The sequence below is a fragment of the Belonocnema kinseyi genome, chromosome 8, assembly GCF_010883055.1.
Source record: "Belonocnema kinseyi isolate 2016_QV_RU_SX_M_011 chromosome 8, B_treatae_v1, whole genome shotgun sequence".
Lineage (NCBI taxonomy): Eukaryota > Metazoa > Arthropoda > Insecta > Hymenoptera > Cynipidae > Belonocnema > Belonocnema kinseyi.
Window position 1 is genome coordinate 10,281,913 of NC_046664.1, and position 14,672 is coordinate 10,296,584.

Sequence of the window (14,672 nt, forward strand, 5' to 3'; positions counted from 1 at the left end):
AAAAAACGATACAAGGTATGAACTAAGATTAACAAACAAAAGTTGTTCGTCTAAAAAGATCTATAAATTTATTATTAATCATTTTTCGATAGAATGAGTAGAGTTTCTTTTAATCGTAAAAAATAAGATTAAAAATAAAAAAATTAAATTTTTGGAAAAAGGACAGAAAAGACGAAAGAGGATTATGAATTGTAATGATATACATTTATTGGAATGATACATTTTTCAGCGCAGGTAAGAATCCAATTTAAAGCAACATAAGAAACAAATATAAAAATAATCATCTTAAATACAATTTGCTCTTTATTTTGCAATTTTTTTAATAAGCAATCCTAGGCATAAAAAATGTATATTCTATATAAAAGTGTTGTGTGTAATGTAGAAAAGTTGACATGTTGGACAAAATCGAGTGCGAAGCACGAGATACGTGATGAGAATGTGTTCGTTAAAGCCGAAAGAGCTTTAACAGAAGAGAGTTCAAAATCACAAAATTACAGTTGTCGGTCCGTTGACCTTTGATTTTAAAAGGTCTGTGTACGAATGCAGGAGAAATGCAAAGACCAAGCCCGGAGTGCGATTGCTATCAGTCGCATTCCGTAGGTGCGCTCAAACTCTCGCACTAATATCTTTTAACGAAAGAGAATTCACAATCAAAAAATTACAGCGGTGGATTCTTTGAGTCTTAATTTTAAAATGTTTGCGAAGCGAAGTACGAGATAAATGCATCATCGAGCGCGAAGCGCGAGAACCAACAGTCTCGCGCCCTAGGCGCGCTCAAACTTACGAGCAGCGCGCGCAGCGCATCATGAGAATGTGTCCGCGTAGCGGCCAGATTTTTTTTTATTTGTGAAAGTAACTTTATTAAAGGATATGTAGGAGAACGGCGGGTAATGTGGCGCACATGTTACAAAAAGCTCTCTGTTAAAAGTTAAAAATGTTGAAAACTGTAGTAAAATAATATAAAGCACGTAAATCAATATCTTATCTACCCTATGCGTATGATTATTATTGAATTTACGTCTATTAAAGTAGTTAATTATCAAGTTTCACAAAAAGTGTGCCTGCACCAAGTTATCCTTCCTGGTTGGCTAATGTGGCGCCCTCTTAGTGCAATTTCGGAAAAGGAAGTAATATATATATATATATATATATATATATATATATATGTGTGTGTGTGTGTACATTAAATCAGCCTAATTGTACAATATTTTGAAATTCAAAATCATAAGGTTAATATATTTTTAAACGAAAACGTTAAAAAAGTGAATAATATGTAAAATATTTCCAATTAAAAGCATTGATAGTACACTAATTTTAAATTTATAGTACATTTAAAACATTAAAAATGGTAAAATTTGCGAAGTTTTTAATGTTAAGTTTAAGACATCAAAACAGAATAAATTAAAATTCTAAACTTTCCAAATTAGAGTAATATATAGACATTCTATGAAGGATCATTGCAAATAAAAAGGGATTAGAATCCCAGGAAACAAAAATCTATTCACTTGAATTTGAATGGGTTTTGAGGTTTTCTGAATAGCGTATCTGTCACTGGAAATCCAGACATTTGCCCACAGGTTAGAGTGAGTTTCAAATGAGCAACCGGCTTTTTTAATTGGCCACGTAATTTTTTTCTCATACCCATTCAATAGCAATTATGAATCAGCATTAACCAATAGAGGAACAATAGTTTCGATAGAAAATTTTTAATTAAAAAAAAAATTAATTTGAATGATTTAAATTACACAGGCACACAAAAAAAAGTCGAAGTCCACGGAGGCGACCTTTGGGGTTGTATGGTTTTTGGGTCGCTGATTCCGAATCTTTTGTCGGTTTTTCCAGATCAGATCGGTTTCAAGGTCATTTGAAGGTCAAATGAAGAAAATATTACTGAAAAAATCTGAAAAAATTCAGACATAGGGTTTTTTAGCCCGCTGAATCCGAATCCGGTGTCGGTTGACCTTCATTAGTTCAAGATCAAGGTCATTTGAATGTCAAACCAACAAAATAACCTCAAAAAATTTTGTAAAAATTTATATATAGGTTTTGAGGGTCGCTGAATACAAATCCAAGGTTGATTTGATCATATCTGGTTATCTGAAGGTTATCTGAGGTCATTTAAAGGTCGAATTCGGAAAAAAGGCTAAAAAATTCTGAAAAAATTCAAATGTAGGTTTTTGAGCATGCTGAATCCGAATCCGGTGCCGGTTGACCTTCATGAGTTCAAGGTCAAGATCATTTGAAGGTCTAATCAATGAGGTATTGTTGAAAAAATGTTTTAAAAAATTATTTAAAATCACCTTTAGTTTTTCGTCTATATAGAAACTGGAAATATTAATTTATCTTTATCAAAATTAGCTGTTGTGAATTTTTTGAAAGTAAGGCAGTATACTTTCTTATCAATATTAGCTGCTGTAGATTTCTTGAAAGAGAAAGCTTTGTACCCATAAGAATGGTATATCTTTAAAAAAGAAGTGGGTTCTTTTTGCCCCAATATGGTAAAAAATACATTTTTTTTAAATGTCCACATGTATTTGCGGTTATGAGTGAATGTTTGCGTGTGTGCATGTGTGGATCTGCGGATGCATGGATGTGTGGATGTGCGGATGTCTAGATGTTTCGAATATGTAATCGATTCTTTTTCACCTGTTGCATCAACTAGTCGTGTGACGATGACAACTGCCCCGTAAGGGGATGTGTAGAATGATTCACTCATACGCTAGTCGGGGTACCGATGCCAGTGGAAGTGCACTGCCTTACAGAGGGTCGACAGGGTGTGAGGATGATGCCGTAGTGTGTTCGTCGACGAGTTGACATTGTCCTCGTCAAAGACGAAAAGCCCTTTTACTTAGCCCTGAAGAGGTAAAAGGGTTATCACCTCCAGGACGGCAGACTCACCTGCAATCGGACCAGGATCCCTGTCGAGCGGGTTTATACATAAAACTATGAAAAATTTAAACAAACCTTCAACCTCATCTTCTAAACACGTGTGCCCGAAAGATGTTAACGCATTTTGCTTCATTTGTGGAACATTTATTCCGAACAAAAACGATCGACGATCGTTCAACGAAAATTTTCGGAATATATACAAAGAATGCTTTAATTTAGATATATAGTTTCGGGAGATTGGGCTCCTGATATTATTTGCAATAACTGTCGCAAAATGCTTTCTATCTGTAAAAAAAACTAAATACGATTCTAAATTGATCTTCATTAAACCCACAGAATGGAATGAGCTATCCAACGAAGATGATTGTTATTTTTGTAAAACCGATATCCGTGGGTATAATAATAAAAATTTACATAATCTTAAATACGGCCAGGTAGGATCAGTAAAAAAAGCCGTTGAGAGAACTCAAACGATTGATGAGGTTGATGTTGATAGTATAGAAAATTTATCAATTGAATCTAAAGATGATGATGATGATGATGACAAAAGCACTAAGACCGATGATGAAAATCAAGATGAATATGAAAGCGATAGTAGTGAAAGCTCTGATGAAGTTTATAAACCAGGTGGAGTAAGCAATAGAATTGCTGAAGAATTTACACAGTCCGAACTTAATGTTCTCGTAAGAGATTTGGGACTACCTAAAGATGCTGCGTAACATTTAGCTTCAGTTTTAAAAAGTAAAAATTTATTAGAAAAAGGTACGAAAGTAACGTTTTATAGAAAAAGAAATGAGAATTTTAAGCAGTATTTCGAAGAAAAAGTGTTTGATGAAGAAAAATTAGTATACTGTTCAAATATTAAAGGACTGATGGAAGAACTTAAGTCAAATACTTATAAAGATGATGATTGGAGACGGTTTATTGACTCATCAAAAAGAAGCTTAAAAGCTGTAATACTTTACAACACAAATCAATATGCCGCAGTACCTGTCGTACACTCTACAAAATGAAAGAATCCTTCACTAGTCTTAAAAAACTTCTAGAGGCCATTGAATACAAAACATATAATTGTCTTATATGTGGTGATTTGAAAGTTTCAGGTATGTTGCTAGGACAGCAGTCTGGATTTACAAAGAATCCGTGTTTCTTGTGCCTTTGGGATAGTAGAGATCGTGAAAAACATTACACGAATCATAAGTGGGCTGAAAGGAAATCACTTGAAATAGGAAAAGGAAATATCATTGAATCGGCCCTAGTTGATCCAAAAAAAGTATTGATTCCTCCATTACATACGAGTATTAAATTAGGTGCCATGAAGCAATTTGTGAAAGCCTTAGATGCAAATAGTCGATGTTTTAAATACTTGGAAAAGAAGTTTCAACATAAATCTGATGCCAAGTTGAAAGAAGGAATTTTTGATGGTCCAGAAATAAGGAGACTTTTACAAGATGATAAATTTCCAAAGACAATGACAAAAATTCAAAGGGATGCATGGCTCAGTTTTAAGGAAGTTGTGAAAAACTTTTTAGGAAGTAAAAGAAGTGAAAATTATAAAGTTATAGTAGCCAAAATGATTAAGAACTTTGGAAAAATGGGGTGCCTGATGTCATACAAATTGCACTTCCTGCATAATCACCTGGATCGATTCCCAGAGAATTGTGGCGATTACAGTGAAAAGCAAGGAGAGCGCTTCCATCAAGCCATAAAAGAAATAGAAAAGCGCTATCAAGGCAGATGAGATGTCGCTATGATGGCTGATTACAGCTGGTCACTGAAAAGAGAGTGTAAAACTACAGGCAAAAAGCGAAAAAAACCGTTACGTCGATCATTTGATAGTAAGAGAGTACGGTATGAGCGGAAAACATGAACACAATTTGATACAAAAAAATATGTCTATCGTAATTGTTTATGAGGGATTGTTAATTTTTTGATCTTATTATGAGCTTATACGTGAATTGGTGAAGGTCTATCAAACTCGATATATGGGTTGTTATTTTCATATTTCAATGACCTTGAAAATACTAGATATGGTCAAAATGACCTAGGATTTTGATTCTACGACTATTAAAACTTATATATAAATTTTTACAAATTTTTTTGAGGTTATTTTGTTGGTTTGCCCTTCAAATGACGTTGATCTTGAACTAATGAAGGTCAAACGACGCCGGATTCGGATTCAGCATGCTAAAAAACCTATGTCTGAATTTTTTCAGATTTTTTCAGCAATATTTTCTTCATTTGACCTTCAAATGACCTTGAAATCGATCTGATCTGGAAAAAAAACCGACAAACGATTCGGAATCAGCGACCCAAAACCCATAGAACCCCAAAGGTCGCCTCCGTGGACTTTTTTTTGTGTGCCTGTGTTATAATATATAACAACATCATTTAACTTGAATTTCTTTAATTTTTGTTTAATCAGAATTGTCCTAATCATACTTCATACTTCTTATTCGAAAGAATTAATTCTTTAAAATTGTAATCTCTGTATTCTACTCAGTTAAACATGACCTGAAGTGACATACAATTGGTAAATTCACGTTTATTGAAGTTTGCTGTGTGTGCATCGTATTTTTACTATTCGTTGTGATCTTTTAAGAACTCCATTTCAAATTGAATCTCAATCCATTCGCGTGCACATTAATGAATCGTAGAATGCCCATAGGAATTATTTCAGGTTAGTCAGTCTCATTCAAGTCTATTCACTAAGCATTTTAACGAATGTGGAATGGCAGATTTAAAGCACCGCTCTCAGGTGACCGATTAAAAATGTGGCCAACCCATTGAATTTTCATTCTTTCAATCTGCAAATGACAGATACGCAATTCAAACCGACTCGATTTTTATCTGTTCTTTTTTCCTAGGAAGTACAATGGATACTAATTTCAATATGGCAGGTATGCCCGGCGCCCGCCGCTAATTCGATGCGAGATATACAGGGTAAAAGCAAGTTACGGGTAGCAGTGGTGGGGGTACACTTAAGCAAGTATCAATGCGAGTTGGGCGATAACCGATGTAATCCCAGGCGAGAACAAGCAAGCGAGGGGTAACACGCTGGATGCATTGATGGGGGTAACCGAAACAGGTCAAAATGCGAGTTGGATATCGCCGGGTATTCTTACCCCCACTCTTTACTTTCACATCTCTCGGCTCTCGGTAAGCCAATAGCTGAAAAGGCGGGACTATTGGGATTTGAAATCTTGAGGACACCACTTCCGGCAAAAGCATTATAGCCGGCGACAGTAGGTAGAAGCCTTATTCTCATAAGGCTCATGTAAAAACATTGAAAATTAGTCTCAAACCTTAAAAATGAAAGTAACAATAGCTCAAATTTGCGATTTCACAAAATCTACACTGGCATGTAAGAACTTCGTAGAAGGAGAAAGAATTTTACATGCAGGACACCTTCTATTTTGCGGAAAAGAGGTGGAAAATAAAACTTCAGTTTCTATTATTGCATTTTGTTTGCAAACTTCGAATTTAAAAACTCTTGTTGTCTAAATGGTAAATTCTTCCATTTTTCCCCCTCATAAACATTTAAAATGTAATATTAACTATCGACATTTCAATGCAAAATTCAATTCATATCAACATGAAATGACAAATCAGCGCAGTAACTTTTTTCAAATTTGAGGTTATGTTGATATATTTGTACATAAAATAATATTTTTATTTAGAACCTGCTCTGATTTTTTTCACTCGGAATGCTGAAAAATCATTGAAGAATAAAAACGATAAATACTCGACGACGATTATAACTTTTTCTTCAAACTTTTTTATTTTCAGTGGAACAAGCTTGAAAATCCGTTTGAATTCCGTACATTTTTTACTTTATTCTGTTTTATTTCTCGAACCATACTATCAGTAAATGCTGTAAATGTACTATAAGATGTTTCATATTTTTAAAAAAATAGAAGTTTATTTACATTTCAGAAAAACCGAACAGTTTCTTGCTTTCGAGCAGTAGAAGATCAACCGTACAAAGAACAAAACACTTTGCTCTTCGATTTTCGTATATTCGCCTATACTTCCTGTCAAAATTTACCTACGCTCAGACATTTCCGATTCTGTCACCAGGTGGCGCATTCGAGTATTTCAGATCCCAATTTTGATTTTAAACTGAACATTGCAAATACAAAGATCGTTAAACGGAGCAATATCAGCTTGATATGCCATCAATGACATATTTAAAATTCAATGCAAATGACATTTTGCAAATTAAATTTATAGTAGATATAAAATTGTAATGATAAAGTTTTCACGTTATTACGTTTCAATATTTTTACATTGTAAACGTATGATAAAAGCAAGAATTAAAAAATGATGTATAAAAATGCAAAACATGTCGAAAGTTAAAAAATATTCGAAACTACTGTTACTTAGATAATAAAAATGAGAGGTACAAGTTTGATAAACTACACAAATATGTTTTCCAACCGTTTTTTTTTTTTAATAAAATTCTTCGTATACATTAGATTCTAGTACAGACAACATATGCATTAAATTCGAGGATTCTTCCTTTGTACATTCGGAATTCTTCTCATACCAATTTTTGAATGTTTTGAAACATTTGCACAAATGTTTCAAGTCAACTTCATTCTCGAGGCCCATATCTTCCAATTCGAAATCATTTTGCACATCTTCGTCCTTGACGTTTGCCTCAATTGCTTCATTTTTTATAGCCTGGTCCTACAGGAAATATTACAAACGTTATTTTTGCACCGCATTTTTCAATATTATAACATCTTCTAAGTTTAAATGTCAATAATTCATACCTGAATACTGTTTGCTTCAGTACACTTGCGTACAAGTTCTGCATCAGAGAGCTCCTGCCATGCAGGTGCTTTTTCGTCTTCTTTTAACCATTCTTGAATCTCTTTTTCGGAAACAGTGCTCAAGCTTTGAATATTATTGACCATGCTAGTGATCTCCGCATTTTCCTCAATGTAATCTGAAGAAAGCGCATTTTCGCCCATCAATTTTTTCCAAGATTTGGCTATGGCAGATGGTGGCACTAGTGACCAAGCCATAGCAACTGTGGAGGCTGTATCCAGCATATTCCAATTTTTGAGAAAACTTGTTATTGAATCAGGTGCTTCGGAATCAGATATGATTAATTTTCTGAGAAACATCTTCTTATAATTGCGCTTCATGCACTCGATAACGCCTTGATCCATAGGTTGCTGAACAGACGTGACGTTTAACGGCAAATAAAAAACTTTAAATTGCGGATCTACCGCATTCAATTGCTCCGCGGGTGGATGACACGGTGCGTTGTCGAGTACGAGAAGAAATTTCTCTTCTTCTCCAGGCTTCCTTTCTTTTACTGCTGCGATAAATACATTCTTGAACCAATCAAGGAAAATATTACCTATAATAAGATGCGATCATTAAATTATTAAAAGCCTTTTTTGAGGATTTTTTTTTTGAAGATTTCATTATTTTTTTAAAGATATAACTACGCAAATCTCTCACTGTCCATCCAAGCGCTCGGTTGTTCTCTGTAAACCACAGGCAAGTGCGTGACATTCTTGAAGCATCGTGGACGTTGTGACTTCCCGATTAACAAAAGTGGAATTTTGTGACTGCCTGTCACATTTGCACAATTCATCACTGTCAATCTCTCCTTTGATTCCTTGTGACCTGGAGCTTGTTTCTGGTCGGCCAGTAGGACCAACGTGTTTTTCGGAAGTGTTTTGAAGCACAATCCGGTCTCGTCAGCGTTATAAACGTTGTCCAAAGGGTAGCCTTCTTCCTCAATTAGGTTCTTTATTGTTGAAGTGCAATCCTCAGCTGCTTCGGTATCAGCTGACAGTCTTTCACCCTGGACGCTAAGTTGGCGAATACCAAACCGTTTTTTGAATCTTCCCAACCAACCCTTGCTCGCCCTGAATTCTGGTGATCCACCAAGCTGCTCGTTTATGGATAAAGCTTTTTCTTGAAGTACAGGTCCAGAAATGTTTACGCCCAAACTGCGTTTCATTTTTATCAATTCAAATAAAACTTTTTCTAGGTCAGCATTTTTGCCACTGTCAATTCTTGTCCTATCTTTGAACAATTTCATTTTTGGCGACTGCAACAAATATTTTTCCTTATCTTTTACGATTCGAACAATCGTTGACTCGGAAACGTTGAACTGACTGGCAATAGAAGACGTTTTTTTCCCACTTTCCGAAAGCTTGATCACTGCTAGTTTGTTCGTTAAATTTAACTGTTTGTATTTTGGTAGTTTTCGAATTTTTTCTGCAAAAAAAGAACCAATTTAAGTTTCAACCCGAAAATTAATCTTTAATCAAAAAAAGGAATTTTCAAATAAATAGTTAAATTTTCTACTAAAGTAATGAATATTAAAAACAAAAAATCTGAAATAGTTAAGTTTTCAACCCGGAAATATGAATTTTTAACAGCCAAAAAGTTCATTTCCTACAGATTTCTTGAACTTAAAAGCAAAAAATAAATATCTACCAAAGTAATTTAACTTTTAATCCAAAAAGACGAGTTTTGAACAAATGAAATATATTTTCAATTGAAAAGATCAATTTTTAAGCAAAAATGGAAAATTTACATTTTCAGTTGAAAAACCTTTAATTTCAAAAACAGCTAATTTCACAACTCAAGAAATAAGGTTTCAACTGTAATGATGAATCTAATAATGAAAAAAATTATGTTATAACCAAATAGTAGAACTTTTAACCAAAGAGAAAATTTTCTACCCAGAAAAAAAATTCGAACTAAAATAATGGAATATTCCACTGCATTAGTTAAATATTCTAGTTTAAAAGAGTTAACTTTTAATTAGAATATGTAATTTGAAATAAAATGGTTAAATTTTCAGAAGGAATAGTTCAATTTTCATTTTAAACCAACTAAATTATAACAAGCAAAAAAAAACAACTAATTTTTAACAAAATAGTTGACATTTTAACTGGCGAACTTGAAATTTCAATTTGAAAAATTAGTTTTCCACCAAAAATACGAGTTTTCAACAAAATAGTGAAATGTTTAACCAAGAAGATAGATTTTCAATTACGACCATGACCCTTTAACGGAAAAGGTTTTTTTTTTTTTAAAAGGGATGCATTTTAAGTTAAAAAATAAATGTTTGATAACGAAAAAATACTTTTCAATAAAACGGTTTAAATGAAAAGCAAAGAAATTAGTTTTTAACTAAAATAATAAATCTGTAACTAAATAAATTAAGTTTCAACCAAGCAGTGGAATTTTGAACAGAAGAGAAACATTTTCTATTCAAGAAGACAAATTTTCAACAAAATACTAAAATTTTCAAGGGATGGAAGATAAATTTCTACCCAAAATAGAATATTTAAATTTTCAATCAAAAAGACCAAATAGTTTTCCCAATGGTGTTACTTTTCTACCAAGAAAGTATAATTTTTATAACTAGAAAAGATCAATTTTTAACTTCAATAAAATAGTTAAATTTTTGCGTTAAAAGCTTAATTTACAACCAAGTGAAATGCGCTTTTAACAAAATATAATACCAATACGTAAGTTCATTACATATACATTATATTTATACTTATTTTACATTATAATTATTCTATAATTTGAAATTTCTTCTTTTATTATGCACATACTAACATTCTGTTGCACCAAAATTCGTTTTATTTAAGTTGTACAAGAAAATTGGATGTGAAATAGAAAATTATTGCGAATACAGTATATTTTCCAAATAATGCGTAAAAATAATGTATTTTTTCTATTACGTACCACTTTTCCTTGTATTTTTCTCCATTTCAAACTTTGCACTCAACTTTTGTCACTTCAAAAAAACAAATTTCAATCAAAAATATTTTCAACAAAGTGAAGGTATATCGCGTCAAAAAAAAATGTACGGATACGTATTCGACGTTATCTAGCACGTGCGCGTGGAAACAATTCCAACCAAGCTCACATCGCTGGCGAGCGGACCAATCAGCTGTTCTCACTGAAAGGCGTCTGCCTTCCAATGAAGTGGTGGGAGACTGGAAGTCAGTGAAAGTTCTCCGCATTCTGCGATAAACGGGACCCATTTATTTCAGAAGCATTGCGATAAACGGGTCTCGACAGTAATATGTTTAATTTAAAAAGCGTTGACAAACTAAGTCCATAAATTTGAATAAAAAATAAAACAAATCTTTATTTTATCTTCTTATACTTGAAATTCAGTGCATATTTAGGTTAAATTAAATTAATGAATTTTCAAATAAAATTATGCATCTTCAACTGGAATACTTGAATTTTCAACTAAACAGATTAATTTTTAAAGAAGAAGGTAAATTTTCTACCAAAAATACGAGTTTTCAACTAAATGAATAAATTTTCTACTAAAAAGGTCAAATTTTCCTTAAAATAGTCGAATTTTGAACAAAAAATTATCGATTTTTTAACCAAAAATGGAAGTTAAGTTTTCAGTTAAAAAAAAAAAGTAATTTACAACCAAACTCATGAATTTTCAAGTGAAAATATTACGTTTTGAACAAAGAGGAAATAAATTTTTAACCAAATAGTTCAATTTTCCACCAAACATATGAATTTTCCATAAAATACACGATTCTACAAAAAAATACATGAATTTTTAATTAAAAAAGATTAATTTGCAACTAAAATATATAAATATTTTACCAAAAATAGAATAGTTACATTTTTAGTAAGATAATTGATTTCCAAGTAAAGTGATGAATTTTCAACTAAAATTATGAATCTTCAACTGGAATAGTTGAATTTTAAGCCAAAATGATGAATTTTTAAAGAAGGTAAATATTATACCGAAAAGACGATTTTTCAAACTAAGTTAATGAATTTTCAACGAAATAGATAAATTTTCTACTAAAAAGATCGAAGTTTCATTCAAATAGTCGAATTTTGAACAAAAAATTATCCATTTTTTAACAAAAATTGGAAGTTTTCAGTCAATAAAAATTAATTTTCAACAAAACTGATGAATTTTCAAGTAATAATATTACATGTTCAACAAGACAGATTAATTTTCTATAAAAAAAATACGATTCTACAACAAAATACATGAATTTTTAACTAAAAAATATGAATTTTCAACTAAAAAATGAATAGAATAGTTACATTTTTATTTTTAAAAAATTGATTTTCATCTAAAGTGATGAATTTCCAAACAAAAATGATGAATCTTCAACTGGAATAGTTGAATTTTAAACCAAAATGATGAATTTTTAAAGAAGGTAAATATTATACCGAAAAGACGATTTTTCAAACTAAGTTAATGAATTTTCAACGAAATAGATAAATTTTCTACTAAAAAGATCGAAGTTTCATTCAAATAGTCGAATTTTGAACAAAAAATTATCCATTTTTTAACAAAAAATGGAAGTTTCCAGTCAATAAAAATTAATTTTCAACAAAAGTCATGAATTTTCAAGTAATAATTTTACATATTCAACAAGACAGATTCATTTTCTATATAAAAAAATACGATTCTACAACAAAATACATGAATTTTTAACTAAAAAAGATGAATTTTCAACTAAACAATGAATAGAATAGTTACATTTTTATTTAAAAAAAATTGATTTTCATCTAAAGTGATGAATTTCCAACTAAAATTATGAATCTTCAACTGGAATAGTTGAATTTTAAGCCAAAATGATGAAATTTTAAACAAGAAGGTAAATATTTGAACGAAAAGACGATTTTTCAAACTAAATTAATGAATTTTCAGCGAAATAGTTCGATTTTCTACTATAAAGGTCGAATTTTCATTAAAATAGTTGAATTTTGAACAAAAAATTATCAATTTTTGAACAAAAAATGAAAGTTTCCAGTCAATAAAAATTAATTTTCAACCAAACCCATGAATTTTCAAGTAAAATATTACATGTAAAAAACTTTATTTTGGGCCAAAGTGATGAATTTTTAACTAAAATGATGATTCTTCAATTAAAACAGTTGAATTTTAATCCAAAAATATGCATTTTAAGTGAAAAAAGATTAATTTATACAAAAAAAAGATACATTTTCAACAAAAGACATGAATTTTCAACCAAAAATTGAATAGTTAAATTTGTAGTTGAAAAAATAATGATGAACCAGAGATAAATTTTCATTTAAAAAATGATGAAATATTAAACAGGAATAGTTCAATTATCAGTTTAAAGAAATTAATTTGCAAATAAAACAAAAAAAAAGATTCTTAATAAAATAGTGAATGATTTAACTAGTAAAAAATTTAATTTTCAATCAAAATAAAAACATGTTCAACAAAATAGTTTAATTTTCTACTAAGAAAATTTTTTCAGTTGACCAGCAGAAAAAAGATCAACTAAACTGTTGAATTTTCCAACAGAAAATATTAATTTTAAGCGAAGAAGATTAATTTCTGCAAAAAAAAAAGGTAAATTTTCAAACAAAATTGGAAAACTGATGACTTTTTAACAAAAATGTTGAATTTTCAACCAAACAGTTGCATTTTTATCAAAGAAAGATGGAATTTCCATTAAGATAGATGAATTTTTACATTAAAAAGACAAATTTAAAAACAAACGTCATCCACAAAAGATTTCAGTTGACTTACGAAAATATAAATTTTAATGAAAAACTAAATTTGTTTACAAAAATAGTTGAATTTACAGCCAAAAAAGACGACTTTTTCGAAAAAAGTGGTATTTTCCACCAAAAAGGATAAATTTTTAACAAAATTGTGGAATTTCTAAACACATAATAAAATGTATAACTAAAAAGATAATCTTAAGGAGGAAGCTATTGCAAAAAAAAAAAAAAATCAATGCAAATAAATTACTAACAAGAAAATTATACCAGGATTACCATGAAACCTCATTTTAAGAATTCTCCTATAAATAGAATAAAAAAATATCCAATTTTTAATTTTTTTCCGCTGGTCAGTTATTTAAAGTTATATAAATAAATGCCTTGACTGTTGCAAGAATTTGTTTCTAAATCCCTGATTTTTCCCCTACCAATCAAATTCACTGAATTTTTTAAAAATTATTTTCTTAAATGATTGTCTCCTAAATTATTGTCTTCGCATGAAAACTATTTTTTCTGAAAATTTGTCTTTGAATTAAAATTTCATATTTTTTAGTAGAAATATTGCATCTTTCTTGGATAAAAGTGCAACTGTTTTGTTGAAAATTCAACTATTACCTAGAAAATTTAGTTTTGTTTAAAATTCGTATGTTTGTTTGAAAATTCAATTGCACCCTTTTTGGATGAAAATTCAATCCCCTTTTTTATTTAAAAATGTACCTGATTTAGTAGAATTCTCAGTTTTTTAGTTGTTGTTGTTTTTTTTTTTTTTTTTTTGACAAAACTGCAACTGTTTGGTTGAAAATTTAAGAATCTTCTTAAAAAGTCATACTTTTTGGTTCAAAATTTGACTATTAAGCAGAAAATTAACTCATTAGTTACAATTCTTATTTCGGTAGTGAAAGGCGAACTGGAATTTTCTTTTTGGATGAAAGTTTAATTATTTTTTTTAAAGTTTGCCTTGAATTAAAATGCGTCTATTTGGTAGAGAATTTGACTATTTTATTACGAAGTCATACTTTTTTATTCAAAATTCAACGTTTTGATGAAGATTTAACTATATCGTATAAAATATACTTTGTGTTTCAAATTTATATTTTTTTGCTGAAAAATGAACTGAAATCTTTTCTGGATGAAAGTTCAAGTTGGAAAAAGCTGTTGTTTTTTATTAAAAATTCATCTGTTTGAGAACAAATTTAATCTTTCTTGGATAAAATTGGAACACTTTGGTAAAAATTCAACTATTTCGAAAAATATTCATC

The 14,672-nt window shown here is 30.5% G+C and overlaps 2 protein-coding genes across 3 annotated transcripts in view; both read right to left on the reverse strand.

Annotated features, from left to right (window-relative positions):
• Positions 1-14,672, reverse strand: part of LOC117177891 (mitochondrial ribosome-associated GTPase 2) — a 51,351-nt gene that overhangs the window by 29,071 nt on the left and 7,608 nt on the right. The window lies entirely within an intron of this gene.
• Positions 8,321-10,666, reverse strand: LOC117177893 (jerky protein homolog). Its single transcript, XM_033368964.1, has 2 exons — positions 10,624-10,666; positions 8,321-9,135 (listed from the first exon to the last, which is right to left on the reverse strand). Exons 1-2 carry the CDS (start codon positions 10,646-10,648, stop codon positions 8,351-8,353), a joined length of 810 nt encoding a protein of 269 aa, XP_033224855.1. The 5' UTR covers positions 10,649-10,666; the 3' UTR covers positions 8,321-8,350.